Genomic DNA, 22,597 nt, shown 5'->3' with positions numbered 1-22,597 from the left:
ACTGACTCCGCAGCAGTACAGTTAATTACGATCTTATAAGCTAAAGTAGTAGTCCAGTCTATTTTCTATACCATCCGCCCTGGTAATAGCTAAAAAGCAGGACAGTTCTTTTCAGAACTGAGAAGTCTCCCAAACTTCCGATTATCTACTCTGCGGCAGTAGAATAAAGCAAGACAGTTCTCTAAGAACAAACTCTACCTGGCAAGTAGATACACACATCGTGTTACCCCAAACCAAACATACGTTGATACCTCACCATGCAATGCCTCAAATCCTATAAACACACAAGACATACAGCTTTACCTGTGCATGTTATGTACATCCCATCTGAAGGACGCAACTTAATGAAAAAGAGTCTTGCTTTAAGGTTACAAGTGTCACGAAAAGGACTCAAACCCACACTTTGCTGATCAGAAACACCAGAGCTAGAGTCTAGTGCTCTTATCCACTCAACCACCAGGGCCCAATTTTATGGCTCTGCTTACCGCCGAATTCTGCGCCTACGATCGCGATTCCCCGCTTACGTGCAAGCACCAAATTTCTGCGCTAGCCTTGTAAGCGTAGAATGCCTAGTAACTTGGAGTACGCACGCGCAGAAGCCAAAATTCACCGCTAACCCGTGAAATACGCTTGCCGTAAGCACAGAATTTCCAGCTTCCGTAAGCGCCGATTCTGTGCTTACGGTAAGCAGAGCCATGAAATTGGGCCCAGGTCTGATACTTCATGGAGGCAACAAAGGCGATTGCCTCCATGCCCCCAGGTCATTGCCTTTGTGCTCTTGAAATGTTCCAGTAGAAATTTACAATTTCCTCATAGGGTGCCCCTTTACTAAGGAGAAAATGCCTTGGTGCCCTTGCCCTTTCAAAGACAAAGCACACAGGCCTGAACCACAACATGCCAAATAATCCACAAATGATGAAACAAATAAGCAATTAAAATAAACAAAATTACTCCTTATAATATGCTCGAGGAAACCATTCAAATCAAGGCCACACTTCAGTTGTAGCATCTCACGGTTTACTAACATATAGCCACAATGCATGTTTTCAAAATAAATATAGAACCTAATCCCGAAACCAGGCAGAAGCTGCAGTTTCAAGAAGGGCTTTAGTCTGGCTCTCTCCTCCTTGTTCTATGCAAAATACTTAAACGAGTAGGGAAACACAACTCGCTTTTCCAGGGTTGTGTGACGCACATCCAACACTAATCGCCTACATGTACTTTGTTCCAGTTACAATTCTTGCAAAATTATAACCTCTTACTAACAAGCACATCACTCTCGCCGCATTATTCTTGTAACCAGCCTGCCCTGATCTCAAACAAAAAACAACGTTCATGTTATATACCCACCAGCAGCAGCAGCAGCGACGTGCATCTTTTGTACGTCCCTTATCAAGAAGTGGCAAGTCAATAAATAAGCGTAAATTGGTGACTCAATGAGTGCCATTGTACATGGAATGATGATTGAGGTATTGACAGTAGAATTGTTTAATGTATGCTTTATTGTTGTGGGCACTAATTAGTAATTAGCATCAATAAATTTGACAACTGTGTGAACAGGCAAAATTGGCAAATTATTCATTAAAGGCCTGCATTCAGGGTTTAATCTGTATGTTTTTAGTGACTGGCCAACAGGATCAGTAAGCTTGTTATTTCACTGGCCTGGTCGGTCAGCTTTTTCCCTTGTCCATATTTCTTAAAATGGGGATAATATTATAATATTTCAACACTGAACTCGCCAGCCCGACCATTTGGAGTGAACTTTGACTGGTCCTCTAGTGTTTTAACTGGCGACCATTGTATTGGAGAACGCTGGCCATTTTGAAAAATGTATCCAGCAAAGGCACAATGTCTATTGTCTTGCTTGTGGGGTGGATCACTTGTTACTTGTAGACTGCTTCCAGAGGGCTTGAGCCACCTTCAAAACATCTCTTTAGGTATTTTAATATTCTAAAGAAAATGCTCTTTACAGAAGGGAAAATACCCTCCTTAAAATGTATACTAAAAAAAAATTAAATTCCACCGGTACACAAAAAGGCTTTTATCTACGAATGCTCTTACAAATCATTTCACAAAGTGGTCTTCTAAATTATGAGTCTTTTGGGTCCGAAACCCTTTTGCAGGCACTTCAAGGGAAACAATCAGCACACAAGACAAACTACGCAAAATGGATCAAGTACCCATTACGTGCTGGCCAAGCACATTTATCTAGGCACAATGTCACTTGACAACAGTTTTTGTTGTTTTTTTGCTTTGTACTCACACTACAGTAATCGGATCATGCAACTCATGGGGCACCCACACAATGGGTGTGGATAATATGTCCTGAACCGACCCCTCTCTCCCAAAGAAAACACTAGGCAGATTTCCGCGAGGTTCGGCGGGGGGAGAATCGATCAGAGAAACCTGTCAAAAGTAATGTCTACAATGAAGTGACGCATGCAGTGTGTGACACATGTGGAGCTGCAAGGGATTGAAACACATTGAAACACATAATCCGTACAACATTAACATTCTCTCTGTATTGACATAACATTGTAAAGAGCATGAATAAAACAGCAAAATGAAAGCAACAAGTAAATCAAGTTCATGAATACGGTTGCTGTTTTGGTTTTTCTTTATACTCTCATCCACACATTAATAAAAAGTCAGCCAACATAGCTATAGCAAACTGATAAAGCAAAACAATTTGGCCTATTTCAAATTGAATATACATTTTTATCGTACTTTGTACATAATGTGCACATGGCACATGCACACAGATTTTAAATTACTTGTTTTATGGGCATCAATCAGAAAAGTTACGCCAGATAGGCCTATTTATTATACCAGCAGAAAGACCAGTCCATATTAAGTCTTTAGCACACCTCACGGTGAGCTCCATAGCCCATGTGCACAAAGGCCATCTTTCAAATAAATCGCAATGCATCTTGAGTAACCAGTTTTAAAAATGGTGTAGTTTACATGTAACTAAATCAGGTTTTAGTTGGTGTAAGCAAGCTTGGGTGCAAGACCTTGCTTCAAAAAACAGATCGCCAGGATGGTTGCCGGTGTTGCTTAGAACCTGGATTTCACCGAGAATCCTCTGCACGACATTCATGTGCATTTGGTCATGCATGAGCTATCGCCCAAACCACAAATTTGGTTGCAAAGCTAAAATTGTCCTAACATTTTAATGACGCATGATGCATGTGTTCCACGCTTCAGCAGGATTTAACCTTGAGAAACCATACACGTACAACACGATCAATGATTAAAAAATGTTTCTGGGAAGCAGGACATTTGAATATTCCAAATTGGATATTGGGCTCACTGCTGAAAAACAACTACATGAAAAAAAATTATACTGTTGCAGTTAACAATTCATCGAGAATTGACTGACTAAGTAAATAATCGCTGTATGATGATGTGCTAAGTTGATCAAATGGAGCTTGCGGCTCATCTGGGTTTGTATTGAGGTTGGTAAATTGTTAACCAGCTGCATGGGAAATTATGCTCAATTTAGTTCAGAGGGGGAGAGAATTTAGCATCAAACACAGGGACAGTAAAAGTATATGGTATTCAGGTATGGATGTCCGCTCTCTTGATGTAGTTGTCTATAGATTTAAATCATCACCGTTTTCACAAGCTGCAAATTTTCAAAATTTTGACGCTCTCATTGACGTCAACATTTCCCCCAAGATTCAAGTCATACAAAATGTCATAGCTTTGTAAACACTACTCATCATGAATAACATCACCAGATTACCATTTTTGAGTTTTCACAAACAGCCAGTCTACATTTTATAAATCGCATACGCACATGAACAATACATGGTTACGTTCTTCATCATACTTGCGGGCATTCTAATTATCTAACTCAAGTTACCCTAAAGTGCACATTGGTACAGGCACCTAGAATTAGAAACACGGCCAAGTACCCAAGGTTGCTTCTCTCACATGCTTCATCTTTAAGGGCATTCAGGCAGGGCCGTTTTTCATCACGGCCTTTTCTTCTTAACATCACATTCATAGCTACTGCCTTAAATCAAAACAAGGTAGCATAACATTTCCGTACACCCATTCCACGGACACATTGAAAAATGTCTAAATAAAATTTTAGCATCTTTATTCCCTCTTTATTTATCAAAACCAATAAATTCAACTTAGGAACATGAATCGATATTCCTCATGTTAATTAACTCATATAATGTTAGCCTTGCACCTCATAGTCATAACCACTGTCAAGAAATTCATCATGTCAACCAGGAATTCAGCAGTCCCTCCAAGAGCACTCTGAGCTGTCACTAGACCTGTTATTCCGTCCCTACTTGAAGTCACGAATTCCTTCCGTTGTGGGTCTAGCCTAGCCGTGGATATTATAAATCCTGACCCAGAGAGAGAGCAGGTTTGTGTCCATGGTTTTTTTAAAATCCTTAGGGCATGTACAGGGAGTGTAGACATCTTCCATATTACATCCTCGAAATGAGGCCAATCACACATTATCAAAACACTGAGGTGCGGACATCCCGTAAGAGCTATCGGTAGCATCCCCCACCTATGTACAATTATAGTGTCTTCTTCGGACTTCACCAGACAGGACGGATGGCTGTTGTTGTGTCTTTAAGCTTTAAGAGGGGGGTCGGCTTACAGTTCTAGTCTTGGGTTAGCCTTGGTAATCGGCAATGATTGCCTTATATAAAGAAACTGAACAGGGCCGAATTTCATAGCGCTGCGTAACGGTAAGCAAATTTGCGTGCTAACTGTAGCAGAAAAATTTGCTTCAGCCTTAGCGTATTTCACAGGTTAGCAAAAAAATTGGGCGTCCATATTGCGTGTTTACTGCGGATTTGCATTGTGACGTCATTTATTTTCGTGCGGTAAGCACCGGAAGGTCAGCATGCCTTTTCGTGTGCTTACGGTTAGCAGCGCTATAAAATAAAAAATTGCACAGTAAGCACAAAATCGGCCGCTAAGCAGAACTATGAAATTGGGCCCAGGCTTCTTAACATTACACATTCTCTGCAGTTAGGTTAAGAAAGTTACATTTGATGCAAGGAATCAATTGAGCATGAATCCATGTACAACCACAACGCAGGCACAAACAGACTGACTGGGACAATCCATGGTAGAACTGTAAGGGTCTCTGCATTCTTTGAACACTTTCAACCTAAATTTGCAACTTTTAAGACTGCTTAGCAGGCCAGCCGTCGATTTCACATAACTCTTCCTAACTTAAGATTAATCTTAGGACTTATGACGAGTCCCAACCCTGCACTGTAGCATGCAGACCTTAAGATTAATTCTAAGTTAGGAAGAGTTACTCGCCCTTACTCGAGATAAGACGAGTCCTAACTCTTTGTGAAATCGACCCCAGCCCTTGCAAGATACGTAGTGTGAGTGACAGAAAGTTGTTAAAAATTGTAAAACATATCTTACCTTCTGAAGACTACTTGGATTTAGTTGCGTTTTATCAATAATTTTGATTGCCACCTGGAAATGACAAAAAAATAAATCACAAACAAAATTAATACAATTGTACTCACAGCAATTTCATTACAACACGAATGTAAATGATGAGCCTTCTGGGTACCAGACTAACTTTTATTGTAACAACGACAACACTCTTTAGTCCATTTTTGGTTAAAGCCATTATACACTTTCGGAACAGAAAAAAGAACTTTCAGGGTTTACAGAAGGTAATAGTAAAAGACTTCTCTTGAAATATTATTCCATGAAATGCTTTACTATACTTTTTACATCGAGAATTACGGATTTATAGGGCCTAGTAAACACATGTCATGACACGGCGAAACGTGCGTAAAAACAAGGGTGGGTTTTCCCGTTATTTTCTCCCGACTCCGATGACCGATGAGCCTAAATTTCCACAGGTTTGTTATTTTATATATAAGTTGTGATACGCGAAGTGTGGGCCTTTGGACAATACTGTTTACCGAAAGTGTCCAATGGCTTAAAGGTGCTAAAATGGGATGGTGTATCAGCATGCTCATTGGTACATTTTCTGTGATCAAATAATCCAAATTCACCTCTTCATTGTTATTGAAAAAACTGACCTCAATATAATTAATTATTTAAAAATAATTATTACACATCTTCAGTGGCACAACACTCCAAAAAGAAATGGTAATAAAAAAGACAATTATAATTTTTAACAAATTACATTGTATTACAATTAGGTGGTAGAAGCGTAGGAGAGCTGAAAAGAGCAGCGTTTGAAAGAGAACAGGTGATGGTGGCAACTCCAGGAGTGCGCCCCCATTGCACTTTGAGGATAAAGCGGCCACGGACGCAAGTCTTTGCACAATGATGATGATGGGTTGGATATGTTCAATCTCTTTAGAATATTACTTCACTTGTACATCATGATTTCAATTTTTTAAAGAAAAAAAATGCTCTGATTTTAACATAAAATGTATGGAAGGTAGAGTCAAGAGTATGGATGGTTGAAAAGATGCAGGGGAGCAATCGAGTAAGTCAAACTGGAGGTATAGTGGACATATTACATGACGGCATTGTTTGGCTTAGGTAAATCTGTCTGAGTACACCCAAATCAAACAGTGCAGTCTTTTAGTGTCCACCACTCAAAAAGGCTAAAAGTGTTTGTGTAAATACGGATGTACAATGTATTAGAGCCCCAAAATAGCTAGACTTTAGGCTTATGTTCATGTCTTCTCCACGGTATGGGTCATACACCCAATGTTCATGCTGCATTCTACACAGCAACATTATCATGCTTTGTGATTGTGTGCACTCTGATGAGACCAATAGGGCTGAACGAATGAAGCAAGTTTATTATTATTACACATGATTGGTCTTCAGGGTACCAGACTTGTTACAAACACCCTGTTGGGAATGTCAAACTGCCTGTATAAGACGTAATTAACAGAGCAATTTTCATAGTAATGCAAGAGAAATTAACATAGCAAAAAACACGTACATAGCATTGTACAGAGCAATGTACAAAGGGATGTACAGAGTAGTGCACAGAGCAATTTACTAAGCAATGTACGGAGCAATGTGCAGAGTAATTATACATACGTTAAGGCACCTTGTACATTGCATGTAGTATTAATTGCGATGCACAAAACAATGTACCGAGTATTATACACAAAGCAGTGTGTGTACAGAGCAATATAGAGGGTAATGTATGGACCTATGTACGCAGCATGTACAGAGCATTATTCACAAAGCAGTGTACAGAGCAATATACATGTACAGAGCAATGTACAGAGCAATGTACAGAGCAATGTACAGAGCAATGTACAGAGTAATATACCAAGTAATGTACAAAGCAATGTACCGAGGGAGGTTGTACAAAGCAATATACAGAGCAATATACAGAGCAATATACAGAGCAATGTACAGAGCAATGTACAGAGCAATGTACAGACCAATATACAGACCAATATACAGACCAATATACAGAGCAATGTACAGAGAAATGTACAGAGCAATGTACAGAGCAATGTACAGAGCAATGTACAGAGCAATATACAGAGCAATATACAGAGCAATATACAGAGCAATATACAGAGCAATATACAGAGCATGGTATAGAGCAATATACAGAGCAATGTACAGAGCAATGTACAGAGCAATGTACAGAGCAATGTACAGAGCAATATACAGAGCAATATACAGAGCAATATACAGAGCAATATACAGAGCAATATACAGAGCATGGTATAGAGCAATATACAGAGCAATATACAGAGCAATATACAGAGCAATATACAGAGCAATATACAGAGCAATATACAGAGCAATATACAGAGCAATGTACAGAGTAATGTACAGAGCAATGTACAGAGCAATGTACAGAGCAATGTACAGAGCAATGTACAGAGCAATATACAGAGCAATATACAGAGCATGGTAAAGAGCAATATACAGAGCAATATACAGAGCAATATACAGAGCACAATACAGAGCAATGTACAGAGTAATGTACAGAGCAATGTACAGAGCAATGTACAGAGCAATATACAGAGCAATATACAGAGCAATATACAGAGCAATATACAGAGCACAATACAGAGCAATGTACAGAGCAATGTACAGAGCAATGTACAGAGCAATGTACAGAGCAATGTACAGACCAATATACAGACCAATATACAGACCAATATACAGAGCAATGTACAGAGAAATGTACAGAGCAATGTACAGAGCAATGTACAGAGCAATGTACAGAGCAATGTACAGAGCAATATACAGAGCAATGTACAGAGCAATATACAGAGCAATATACAGAGCAATATACAGAGCACAATACAGAGTAATGTACAGAGTAATGTACAGAGCAATGTACAGAGCACAATACAAAGCAATGTACAGAGCAATGTACAGAGCAATGTACAGAGAAACAGGCGCACTGTACCAGACTCCCTAACAAAAGCGTTGGCATTCTGAAAATGGTGCTCACTACGTTGTACATATTGTATGTAAATAATTTGAAGTAAAATTTAATAGCAAAAAGCTGTTAAATTAACTTTTTTCCTGTTCTCGTTTTTTTTTTTTTTTGAGGGGGGGGGGTAAAATAAGAACACATGTGTAAGCTTTTGACAAATAGATTTGTCTAACATGCACCACACTATTTGAGAGAACATTTAATTTAATTTTATGAATTTGTCATTGTGTATTAATTTACATGATATGCCTTGTTGTTGTTGTTGTTAAGTCTAAATCTTCTCAACCACATGTACAAACATGTCCACACATTCCACAAAGCCAAAAAGCTCCACGGTTGAGAGCTCTCCTAATGTAGCCGTACTACAAGCAACCAACTGATAATCTGCATGCATACTAACGACCAATATTACCTATGAGCTCATCATAGCAATCACCATGCGATATAATGAAACACATCACAATGACTAATTGACAATAAGAATAGCCCCTCGTCACTATTTACATACAGTACGCACAGGTACATGTAGAACCTGTGTAAGGGCTACAACCATGGAATTTTCATTAATTAAAGAAAGCCGACCAAACATCTGGCGAATGAAATTGTTTAATTACATGGCCCTACGTATGCAGAGCACATGTAATGCAGTTGCTGACAAGATTAATCGGATGTCTGGAAAGATTGAATTGACAAAAAGCTTCCACATCAGGAACATCCATTTTGATCCCTGTAGAGGGTCGAGATGTATATTTACATCAGGTATAACGACAACGATGACATCATTATTTCTCAAATTGTTTGGCATCAATTCAAAACAAACCCCAAACAAATGTCATAAATGTACACACACAGAACCAAGGCATAGTCCACTTCAAACATTCAGTTGTGTGGGGGAAGTCTGGGATCCTTATGCAAGCATACTCAACGAGTTAATAATTTGCTTTACTGCCAATGTGGCTTTGCATTTATAAAGAATTATGCGCAGCTCAGAAATGGCAATAAACCCTGTTGCAGTGATTAAGTGATCGCATTAAAGTGCAGAATGCCACAACACAGTGCCGTAAAAACTGGGCCCAGGTGTTTTCCTTGAGCAGTTATTTTTTTTATGTGATTCAATTTCTGAACAAACTACCAGATTTTTAAACAGTGGCTTTACAGTTTATGACATCTGAAGTTTGGTCAATAGTCATTTTTGTTTTTTTACCCCATGGGGAAGAGGATTGGGTAGAGTGGAGCTTAGACTTTGCTTTTTAAAAGGCTTTATACCTCTTTGTGATGAATAAATAGTCATTACCATCCATAAAATCTAATCTTGATGGTTTACTATTAAAAATGTTCATTGTCAAACAGTCCCACAAACCAAAACTCAAGTTCTGGGGGATAAGTCGTATTGGAGTTTGGGTTCGAATCCCACTCATGCCACTTGTGTCCATGAGCAAGTCCCCGAAACTGCAACTGCTTTTCATAATCAAGGTGTGCATTGGTACCTTATGAAGGTATATTGATACAAATGGTTGACAACATGTGTGCTCATTTGGTTGCCGTTGCTGCACACTCCTAAGGAGTTGGGATGATTTCAGGTGAAGCTGATGAACAGGGATTAACATTAGGGGCCATCCAAAGTTAGCTTCAAGGTTCTACAAAGAGTATGACGGGTTGGATAGTGGGTGGAAGGGTGAGAGGGTTTGAAGGGTCGGATACCTCAAACACTTTAAAAAGATGTGTAAAATTTTATCAATTTTGAGAGAAAATGTTGACAAGTAAGTACTCTCCATAGACCCTGAAAATGTTGATAACTTTGGACAGTCCATTGGTGTAAGTGACTTTGAGACGCCTCCTTGATACATGTACAATTAATCATGGTATTATGCCTTTGCAGGATTGCTCTGGCTGTCATTATACATTGCACTTTTAATTGGATTTAAAAATACATGTATTAACAACAGATGAACATGTAATGTACATGTTATAAATAAAAACAGGTCCATTTGTCAATACAAGTTCCGCTGAGTGTTGTGATTCATTTCCCTCACTACTTCCCTGTAATCCACAATGGTGTCTCAGTTAAAAGGAAAAAAGGGAGGGACATGTATTGTACCTGATTTTCATATTGAAGTCAGTAAATATTTCTTGGTTATTTTGATTTCGCCCAGGTGTATATTTTTTGCTCTAAGAAGTTAGGAGGAAGTGGTCAACAGGAATCACCTCAGAGTGCATAACAAAGCAGTACAATCAAAAATATTTACAGAGCCCTTAAGCAGGCCCTGGACCCCACGCCATAAGCAGGGTTCTCCACATGCTGCGCCTGGACAAAATTCTCAAAATACCAAATGCGCCAAGACAAAAAATGCCGCGCCCGGCCAAAAACGTTGTGTGCCCGGACAAAAATGATCGCGCCCGCACAAAAAAAATATGAAAAACACTTCACGACAAACACAAACCACCGTTCGATGCACTGTATCAACTACCTTTTTGTAATAATAAAGTGTGCAAAGACTGGTACCCAGAAGTCGGCTATTTCGTAACGGCAACGCGTGCATTTTTCTCTGCGTCGCAGGGCATCCTGACTACCATTTGACAACAGCGTGGTGTTCAAAGACTGTGAATCGTGCGGTTTAGTCATCCTGATATATTGGCTGAAATAGCGCCCTTCTGCTTTTAAAGTTGCTCTACAAAAATTGGGCCCAGAGGTCGACTGTAACAAAGAGTAAGGACAAGTCCTAGGAGATATGAAAAACTTTAGGCTAGTCCTAAGATAGGATGAGTAATAAACTCATCCTAACTCGAGATACATGTAAGACTAGTCTTAACTCTTTGTGAAATCCACCCCAGGTCCCTCGCTGACAAGGTTCTAAGAAAGTTTGCAAATTAGGGTATGTTTGAGATAGATTTGATCAGATTCAGATGAAAAATTTAAGGAATGTCCGTCACAAGTTTAAAACCATGAGTATTACTCATAAAAGAGCAAGATACTCAGAATCTAACATGAAATAAAAACAATCAAACCCTTACCTCTTTCCCCGTGGGTATATGCTTTGCGAGTTTAACCTTTGCAAAGTTCCCCTTTCCAATAGTTTTGATGAGGCGGTATCGACCAACATGTGGTTGGTCGTCGGCCGTTCTTGTACTCCGACTTCTCGATGACGACGTGTTTGAATCATCTCCCTGCAGAGGAAAGACAACACATTGAGAACACATTTCCTTTTACAGGGATTTTCTTTTTTTTATATGTTATTTTTGGAAGGTGGCGTTTTTTAATATAATTATTTAAACAACTGGGTAAAGATTTTTGAATAGATTTTTTTTGTGTGACAATTTTCCTCCCTCCATGGAGATTTTTCCGCTTATTGCAGTTTTATGAAATTACATTTTTAACAGTTATTCCACATTAATTTTGTTGTTGTTCCATACTTCAATCATGAATATTGATTTGAAAAATTATTTTACAATAAACAGCTGATGAACATTTACAAGGCTTATCACATTTGTACAATCAAATATTAAAAGCACCTGAACTGTGCTTTGTATTTTTATATCAAATGTCTTTGAAGCAAATACTGCTTTCATAATATCATTAGAATATATAAACGTTCAGCACTGCATCAGGGTCAGGGTGGAGGCAGTTTTAGATGTGGATCTATGGTTAAAGGGTCTATGTACTTTTTCATAACACAAAACACAATGTCCACAGATTTACATTAAACTTACACAGATTGAAGATCATGATAGTAGAAAGCTTCCCTTGAAATTTTACTTAAATGCTGCAGTTTTTGAGAAATGAGTAAAACAAATAATTTTCGTCTCAGTTTTAGCATGTAAAAGAAAACATATTAACCAGTTATGCTATGGTTATGTTATAATAGGATTTTACATGCAAAAATAATTTTCGTCTTTCTGAGACAAAAGTTATTTTGTGACTTTTTTTACTCATTTCTCAAAACTTACAGAACCTCAGTTAGTAATATTTAACGCGAAGCTTTCCACTATCATTATTTTGAAAAAGTTCCAGAATCCTTTAACATGAATGTGTACCCATGCTGCAGTACATGTACTGTAACCATTTGATCATGTGTGTGCTCTAATCATGTATACGTGTACATGTACGTATGTACACAAGAAGACTGCACATTCAAGACCTGAGATAAATTCCTTTGAGTGCTGGGACAGTATCCATTATTGTAATCCATCTCCACATACTGTATAAATGTAGCCTGCACCAGGCAGAATAATAGCCCAAAAAGGATAACATCGATGTACTCTGTGACATAATATACAATGTATTTTTGATAAACCCATAATACATTATTGTATAAAATAATTATGTGTAATTGTTTAAATGATTAAATGTCACAGTGGAAAGTACACGTTTCTACAATAAAGTGTTTTATGGGTTTATCAAAAGTACAGTTAATTGCAATTCCATTTTCCATTTTGCACTTTTTATGAGTTCACTTTGACTTTTTCAATTACAGTACAATAATTAATTTTTGCGACTTATACGCGTATTTAGTATCAGGAGAGAAGTACGCTTGGGGCAAAGCGTCTAAAACTTAGTATGTTGGACTAACTGAACAATGTTAATGCTTTTGAAAAGACATGTACTGTACACATGTCTACATGTATTTTAAGGGTCTATATTTAGTACGGTCACACGTCACTTATTAAATAAGATGTGACCAAAGTGGATGACAGCCCTGCAGCTAAAGTGTGCACCGTTTACACAGTACATGATGTATACTGTCTGACCCAGCTGTATGAGAATGGTGGGAAATACATACGTTCCCAGGGCGAACATATTAATTTCATTAGGCAGTAAACCGCCAGCCAGTGATTGCTGACCTGCCGTGGGTCATTGGGTATGGTGGGGAGATGATCTGCACAAACAATTAGGATTCCTAACGCCCGGCTAGCGGTTCAGTGATTCTGGCTGTAAATGGTTAAGGTTAGTCCAAATTACTGTAAAACCGCTCTGAAACTGTCAACTGATCACTTATTCAGTAATTCGTCGTTCTGTGTGCACGAGACAGTTATACGTAGTATACACTAATGTACCTGCAAATAATCAGGGCTCGAAATTTACAGAGACCACAGGCCACTAAGCTTGGGCGATATCGATTTATTTTATTCACGATATATCGCCGACAATATATCGCGATATTCGATATAATCGCGATTAATGAAATTTGACATCATCAGTCTTAAAACTCCAAGTGAAAGTTGTAGAAGAGACAGTCCTAGCATAAGAGAGGTGTTCTAATGACCTATTCTTCTGGTTTTACTCCAAACCTATGGGGTGCAAGATGTCTCAGCTAGCAAATACATCGCGATATTTAATCGATATATCGCGATTATCGCGATATATCGATATTTTGATTAAAACCAAATCCATCCGATATCGAAATCGTGTCCAAATTAATATCGCGATATTCGATAATATCGTGATATCGCCCAAGCTTACGGGCCACGGGCCAGTAAACTCAAGACCTGACAAGTCAGGAGTTCTTGCGTTCTTGACAAATAACATCTTAAATTTTACATGTTCAAATGTAGAAATGGAATCAATAAATATCTCTCATTTTTGTTCATGAAAGTATTACCCACAAAGTCAAATAAGATATTATGTTCTCTTCAAAGTGCTTTTTCAAATAAAAAAAAAGTGAAATTGTGACACTGGTCTTTGTAACAATTTTTTTTTGATCCAGTATAATTTTCAAGCTACAAGCCCGTCTGCCTTGTGGATATTTTCGCCAACTTCTAGCACTGACAAATTTGCACTGACTTGGGTTTAACCTAATGATGTTTTTTAGTAACATCCCAGTTGACAGTAAACTCAGATGACTCCCTGGTAGTACAAATCTAATGGGTTCAATTCCTTTCTGAACCCTGCCTTACGTATGCATTTGTTTTCCACAGTGCATACACAGTACTGAAATTTCAGGCTTTGTCAATAAGCCTCAAACACTGTGTCACCATACCAGAATAATTTGCATTTGATTCATAAAATGAGCATGGTGGATCCACACGTATGCACCGAAGTGGATAATTTCCTCAATGCATTGTAGTATCAGGTGAGTCAATTTTTTTTTATATCTCGGTTGGTCGTTGTGAATGTGTGCACGTCCTCTGTCTAGCTTTCATACGATCTGGGTGGTTACTGTCCCCCGTGTCCCTTTGGGATGAAAAATGTTATCTTAAATTCAGAACAACATCAATGTTTTAATTCGCTGTGTTCTCGAGTGTTCAAGCATCAACTTGGTGGATGTTGGAAAGCTTTATACATGTAGCACACTGGGCAGATAGTGTGAATGCTCCTTTGGCGACTATAAAATGTATTTTAAAAGAGAATTGTGAAAGTGTAATCCACATGCTTTTTAAAATGTTACCCTTCAGTGCAAATGAACAACAAATTGTTCGACAAACAAAACGGTCCGTTTAATTTTGAGCAAACAATGTGCCACCACATTTTGTCAAACCATGACTGCTTTTATAAGAAAACAATGCACTTTTTACGACCTTCAATTTGGCAATATTTGTACATTGTACAAGTATGAGATCAAAGACCCACCCAACCCAACCCAACCACCCAGGCGTGGAGTTTCATGTTTGAAAGGGAAAGGCCATTTCCATTGGAAAATCTTAAAAGTCAGAGGGAAACTTTTGAAGAGCGGCCATGATACTTCACGGAGGCACCAAAGGCGATTGCCTCCATGCCCCCCTAGTCACTTTCTTGGTGACCATAAAAATCTCCAGGAGAAATTAATAATAATAATAATAATAATAATAATGAAAACTTATAAAGCGCACAAATCCACAGAAGTGCTCATGGCGCTAAAATACAAACAATAGCATTAATTAATATACAATAACAACAACAAAAAATTAAAATGTTAACCTAAGTTGAGAGAAATCTAGAACATGTGGTATTGAATAAAAATGATACAAATGCAATATTTAAGAAAAAACATCCTACAAGGTAACAAAAATAACAATAATTAAACCATTGAATCAAATGCCTGTTTGAAGAGATGTGTTTTGAGTTGTTTTTTAAAATTGAGCCAAAGAAACGGATGATTTTACAAGTGCAGGCAGTTTGTTCTATAAACGAGGGGCAGCATGTGAAAAAGATCGGTCTCCCCATGAATAGGGTGCCCTTTACCAAGGAGAAAATGCCTTGGTGCCCTTGCCCTTTCAAGAATGAAGCATACTGGACTTGATGGGGCACCAAGGCCAAGACCAGGGGCAATGGAGGCTATAGCCTCTGCAGCCTGCATGTATCCAGGCCTGGTAAAACCACACATAAAATTAACCACAGACAAGAACAGAAAGAATAAAATAATTGGTATACATACATGTTTGTAAGCAACTTTACTCACGTGACCATGCCTTCGATCTTCGTGTACTGTGGAGAGCACGGGGGTGCGTGATGACATGGCGGTCATTAGAGGGACAAGGGACAAGTCGCACAGATGTCCAGTATATCAACTGACTCTGGCTAACTTACAACGGGTTAGCTAGCTGTTGTCTCTGTACAAAGTAAACAAATGTAACAATCTTTATTAGAACAAAGAAAGTATTGTTTATAAAATGCCTAATTTTTTGTGAAAAATCTCTCTTGTGTTGCTCTTCATTTTGAGACTAAAGACAATCAAAGTTTCATACTACTTTGTGAGCACTACATGTAATGTATTTAAATAAAAAGCCAAAACACCTGGTTACGCCATGTTGTTTATCTTGTAGCTAAAACTGGATGTAACAAGACGTAGAAATAAATTGTTAAATAAATTCATAAACAAATATCATATAAATCAGAATACAATCAATTCCATTTTCTTTCTTTTTTTGGGGGGGGGGGGGAAATAACACACAATTCTATGAAGTGATTAAACCGCCAAGTTTTGCAAGAAGAAGCCTGTGATCCTAACCTGAAAAATACAAGCAAATAATCCGGACCTGAGGGTACCAACAAGCTGGCAGGATTGAGCAAGTAAACTCTGAAAGACAACCTGAACAGTTGGCTAATAATACAGTAATCAAACGACACAATTCAGAGTTCATGTGAACTCCTTGTATTTCAACCTCTGCTGGTGCAGATTAATCTCCTTTTAAAGAACTCCAGAAAAAGGTGTGAGTCACATTTAAGCTTGACCCCCTTCCTTAACTGGTGCCCTGTAAGCCAACGTTCTGGTTACCAGTGCTAGTTGGGGGTCATGATGAACGTGTTACTCAAGACTGCTTAGCTACGTACATATGTAAGGCCACAATTAGTGTATTGCTCCCCAACCAACCACACATTTACACAATACTGTAACATGTAGAAAGTAGCATTTTGTTATGAGTTTTTAATAAACTTGTGGTATACACAATGAGATCAGAAACCCCATAGAAAGTACCTTTGAGTGGGACAACAGCACTTTAAAGATGCCCTAAGATAATTAATACCGGAACCCTCTTCTTCTGATGGAAAAAAAAAATTGTTGAAAGGGAAGCCTTGAACAACCGAAATGAACACCAGGCTCTGATCTATATTTCAACACTGGAGCACCATTTCCCGCAGAGCAAAAGAAACAAAATTGCACAAGCTTAAAAATGCTAGTTTAACATTTAAAAAAAAAACATGTTACATGCCAGTGCCTGTCCCTCAGTACGAATAATTTGTTTCAATGACCTTCTAATAATGTGAATTAAGACAGAGAAATGCAGGTAAAGCATGCAAATAAAATTTACTCAAATTATGGAATTTTCAGTTTTGCACTGTGCTCGCCTTTCTGATTCATCATTATCATCAAGACTGTGACTGTATCAGCAAATAAAAATAAACGACATCACGGTGTGGCGTGGCCAAACAGTGACGCAGACCTACCAAGTCTCACACATTAGGCGTGAGACTCACGCATTTGCGCTCTGTCTCACGCTCACACGCACAGCCACCATTTTCTCACGCATTGGGGCCAGACCGAGAAAAGAAATACACATTAACGACATGCATGGCCAAATCGCGGTCGTTTGTACAAAAACGCAATCTCCAATGTTTTAATTATTCTAAAGAGGTGTTTGATGCATTTTGAAACACCTTTTTGTCAATAATCAAATTTTTGAATTTTTTTTCTGATTTCGAAAGGCCTTCTAAAACTGGCATTTTTTCCCGGGGGGGGGGGGTTGAGCTTTGAAAAATCGCTGGCCTCTGGACTTGGCATCTCTGTGCGGTGCACTTGACTCACGCTTGGTTGTTTCTAATCAGCAGAGTGTGGGTTCGAGTCCCAGTCTTGACACTTTTGTCCATACACGTAGCAAGACACCAACCATTTTTACTTTGCCTTTGGATGGGACGTAATGCTGTACGGTGTAGGTTACTCTTATCACCAAGAGAGGAGGTCTGCCCTGGTCTTTCTGGCAGTGGCTACTGAATGTACTGGCACAGCATCTTGTAAACCCTTGTAAGATGCTAGAATCTAGCAATTCAAAAACCTTACTTGAAAAAAATAACAAGAGCCGCAAGTCAAGCGCAATACATTTTTGTAAATGTTATTATTATTATTATTATTATTATTATTATTATTATAGAAAGCTAAAAACTCATCCGAAACAAGACCAATCCAACACGATTTTTTCCCGCAGCATTTGTGTGACTCTGTTGTGTGAAAAAGCACTCGACTCTCAAGTGCTTTCCCTAACTTTCCCCCTGAGTCCCATTAGGAACAACATAACAAGCAGATATGTTAGACTTGAACCCACTATCTAGAGCAGGAACATGTTTCATGGCATTACTTACTGTGCGATTCTGCATTAACGGCCGATATGTAAAATGTCGGGTCAAGCGTACTGACGTATCACAATAAAGTAGCATTCAATATTTTTTTTTCAGTGGGCCAGTGTGAAGAAGGGATCTTAAAGATTTATCTCCTTTTTAGTATTTCCTTCCCCCCCCCCCCAAATTACTCAACAATGGGATGGATACACGGTCAGTAACTTCAAACCTCAGAGTTTGATATTGTTTTGCTTCTATTTTCACTTTATGGAATTTTGTTGGTTGGGTTGCATGTGTGCTTCGTGTTGCCCTCTCTCGTGTTAATGTTAATGTTTAGTTATATGTTTAACAGGAAGACAATTACGTCCTATGTGGGGGGGGGGGGGTTTCGGTGACCTAGTACTAAACACCATCTATCAATTTAATTTGTTTAAGGTCATTGGACAGTGCTTTCGTAATACACATTTTTGAACCAGGTTTCATAACCATCAATTCGTTTTTCAGATAGATGCCTTCGTACCATAAGTTGTTTCTAGATAGGTGGGGCTTCAGTATTTTATTTCAATTATCTTATTACACAGTGAAGTCTGTCAGCCGAATATCTACGCTATCTTTACGCTAATTTCCAAGACCAAGACAAACAGTCCTACCCACCTTAGCCAGTTTGTGCGCGACATCCCTCACTCATTTATTCCAATCTTACTCCATCAATGCATGAACTCATTTAATCATGGCCATGTTGAACCGAATCTGTAGATTAGGAAGTGCAATCTCAGGGTTTTTGTCAATCTAAGGATTTTTTGTACCGTGCTTCCATCGCTTATTTGAGGGCTCAGCACAGCTGTCGCAGCACGCCAAATCTAGAATCTCTCGTTTCTTTGAAAAGAACTTCTGCTACATCGAGCTAGCACCTTACACAGCCTCATACTACATGTATGAGCGAAGCAAAATCACATACTGTGCATTTAACCAATGCATACAATAGTGTCTGGAATTTTATGGAGGCGTATATAATGTAGAGGCCATTGCCTACGCTATATGGCCCTGGTCTTGGCCTTGATGGAGTGGATGAAGAATGCCTCTCCAGAAGTTTCCCACAGATTTTTCCTATATGGAAGTGTCCTTTTCAAAAAGAAAACGACCTTGCCCTCTCCTGTTTGAGCTTTGCTTCCATTTTCTTGTAAATATCGCTAGTTTAAAACTTCTTTGGCCTCCATGCCCTTGAAAAAAGTTCTAACCCTAACCACAACAGGCCTGGAGTTACATGGAGGCATTAGAGGCCATTGCCTGCCCTCTGTTGCCCTGGTCTTGGCCTTTATGGGGTTGTGGGATAATGCCTCTCCAGAAGTTTCCCATAGACTCTAAGATTTTTCCTATAGATGTGTCCTTTGCAAAAAAAGAAAATAACCTTGCCCTCTCAAAGATGAGATTTCAGACCTGCAATAATTGACTGTTAGCGTTAATTTATTATTTGAGGTAAAATTATTAATTATGCTTTAAAGCCGTTGGTCCCATGTGTTGTGTAAACGCATGCAAAAGAACCCAGTGCACTTATCGAAAAGAGAAGGGGTTCGCCCCGGTGTTCCTGGCTGGATTGGCAGCATATTGCGCCACAGCACCTTGTTAACCATTACATGGTGCTTAATGATTAGGTCTTATATGAAAATTATGCTGAATCTGACTGCCATTTTCCCCCTCATTATGACCAAAAAAAGAGTACCTCATTTACAATTAACTAATTTCTTTGGCCACAACAAGAAGCAGTTTGATACTATTTAAGTATCTTACTATTTACCCATTAGTACTACTGGTGGTTGTTAGGAGAAAAAAAATTGTTAAAAATACAGTGGGCTAAGTAAGTCAATACGCATATCTTATTACCGGTTGCAAAGTTTCCCCTCTTCTTCATGCTGAGTGAAAGAGGAGAGAGTCTCCTTAGCTAAAAGGCTGAAAACAAAAATTGTTTAACTTGCAAACAAGGGTACCTAGCCCCCTGAAAAGTGGTAATACGCTTGGGCTTGCTTCTAGTTCAGCCCTAGCCCCAATCCACATACGTAGCATCAGGAAGTCTGATGATCTTTTTAAAAGAAACTTGCATTTTGGGTTAAAACTCCCCCTCCCCTCCCGCCCCCCAGTTGTCACTTGACTTTTGGCTTGTTGTTGACAGTAAACTAAAACGATATTGTGCAAGCTCATTTTGTTGTAATGTCATGAAGAATTGGCGCAATGATGCTTTAGTGATGCCCAAGTCTGCGATTGCGGTTTAGTCGTCCCGATAGCAGATACATTATTGCCTGAAACAACGCCATCTTTGAATAACCACAGTCTCAGACTTGAAAATAGTCTCAACGTTCATCGGCTAAAAATGTAGTCAGCTTGCCTCGCGACACAGAACAAAAATGCATGCAAAATTCTCTTACAAAAAAGCTGACTTCTGGGTACCAGTCGCGGTGCATGTTTTTATGTGGTGAAAAGACCGAGGCCGCGTGGTGAAGTTTGGCTGTGTTGTGTTTGCTTAGTTCGGTGGCTGCGCTGGATGCTACGGTATGGATTAATTGGTGGCGCGGTTAGGCTGCAGTGGATCTTGGATTTTAAGGTGAAAAGGGCACTACAGCCATTGGGGAAGAGGGCACAGCAAACTTGGCCGTAATGTTTGGTTATTTTCAAGGGGCATCACAGCCACTTGAAGGGCAACGACGGCAATGGCCGTTGTTGCCGCCGTGAAATTCCAGCCCTGGAGTTTTAGCCCCTAACTTTACACAGGGAAAACAAACGAACCCTTTTCTGATTAAAATGTTGTGCACATGTGATCCATAAATAATCTGACCTACTGGTACTGTACATTGGCAAAATCTTGAGATTGACACAAGCTGACAAATTGGAGATGAAAACACAGAGCCCCCAAGGAGGCCCGGGAAGTCTCAAGATGTTGCCACCAATAGAGTCAATAAAAATAGGCCAAAACTCATAAAGTCATACTGTACTGAGATTTTGCTCAACAGTCATTTTCATAAAGTTACAAATTTGCCAGTTTGAATTTGACATGATTGAATTTCAATTTGTATTGTAAATTCAACTAAAAATTGCTCCAACCAAAGACAATGTTACAATTTACATACACAGAATGTTGAATCACTGTGTCACAATTTCAGGTCTTTTGAGTTCAAATGCAACCACATCAGAATAAATCCACTACCCGGACATACCAACCCGTGGCTCCATAAATTAGGTCGTACACCGTTATCTTGGACAGTTCACCTACCTAACTGCAGTGAGACAAGACACAGCGCTATTCATATGGGAAAATACCGATTTCATTTGACGTGCCAATATAAATACTCACACAGGGATAAAACACGCAGCTCTCCGCGTGAAAAACTCCACCGACACTCCTATGAAATCCCTGTTTCGATGTACTAGGTCCGTTAGGAGGTACATGTCCCAAATTTATCACAAATCCAGTCAAGATGTGCCTAATATTCCGAGCTCCATGGATTCTGAAAATCAATATGGCCGACCATTCAACCAATATGGACCGAGCTTGTACCGAACAGGTGCCGAGGGGCATTCGCTACTTCGGATCGGTGCCGAGTCGATTTCGGAAGCGCGCTGCGCAAGTTGAGCGCACCCAGCTCGATTGGTCATGTATATTGAATGACATCATCCGACTCATTGAAAAATGTCAAAACAGCTGGCCGTTTTCTTGCGGCATTTTCGTGTCATCACATAAACGGATTAAATCTTTCTATTCTTTATTCGCTTGCCTTTTCATGGCATGACACAGTTAGGCTTTTCACATAGTTGTGTGTGTCATTAGGCAGTATGATTGAATAACTGTTTTTATATAATTGATTGATTAAAAAAATCACATCGTATTTATTTAGCCTAGTGTGGTATGGGGTCATGCAAATACTCAGAATGTGAAATACACTGCGTCATCATTATAATCCCAATTGTTATCGATTTTGGAAATTGTGTGACTTTTTTATCAAATATTGTTCTGATCGTCACCGAAAAATTACACCAAAGAACATCATTTTTTTTTTACGACACACTGTATGGTAACACCATATATATATATATATATAATATATATATATATATAGCTCTATGGGTAACACACACTCCACAAATCGACCACTCCCACTCAGTTTCTTTCTGGTGTCCAAAATTAAATTCCCAAAACTATTGCACTCACCGTCGGGTGACATTATTTCGCTACCCCAGCTCAGGAATAAAGCTGGCCATCATTTGTGATAAGCCAAGGCATAGGGTCAGTGCCTTTTTCAACCCCTATTATCCCCACCTCCCCTCCCCTGATGTCGCCAATTACAACATCATTTCAATGGCCTGTGAACTCATTATGTTGTTCCGGCTACTATTTAATCAATATTTGCGCAAAGTTGCCCGAATAACGAAACAATCAACATATTAGAGTACAA

At 39.0% G+C, this 22,597-nt stretch overlaps 1 protein-coding gene across 12 annotated transcripts in view; it reads right to left on the bottom strand.

Moving 5' to 3' along the window:
* LOC139937933 (MAP/microtubule affinity-regulating kinase 3-like) overlaps window positions 1-21,685 on the bottom strand; it is a 90,629-nt gene extending 68,944 nt beyond the window's left edge. For 10 of the 12 annotated variants that reach the window (XM_071933256.1, XM_071933262.1, XM_071933301.1 and 7 more), the window contains exons 1-4: window positions 21,499-21,685; window positions 15,760-15,934; window positions 11,423-11,575; window positions 5,419-5,472 (exon numbers count right to left, since the gene is read on the bottom strand). In XM_071933256.1, coding sequence (XP_071789357.1) covers window positions 5,419-5,472; window positions 11,423-11,575; window positions 15,760-15,849 — 297 coding nt within the window. In that variant the 5' untranslated portion in view covers window positions 15,850-15,934; window positions 21,499-21,685. The remainder of the gene's footprint in view (window positions 1-5,418; window positions 5,473-11,422; window positions 11,576-15,759; window positions 15,935-21,498) is intronic. The other 2 variants (XM_071933270.1, XM_071933309.1) reach the window with 1 other exon arrangement.
* Between the last annotated feature and the right edge of the window lie 912 nt (window positions 21,686-22,597).

This window comes from Asterias amurensis, chromosome 1 (assembly GCF_032118995.1).
Source record: "Asterias amurensis chromosome 1, ASM3211899v1".
Lineage (NCBI taxonomy): Eukaryota > Metazoa > Echinodermata > Asteroidea > Forcipulatida > Asteriidae > Asterias > Asterias amurensis.
The sequence above is the reverse complement of the archived record's forward strand: the minus strand, read 5'-3'. Positions and strand labels throughout refer to the sequence as shown.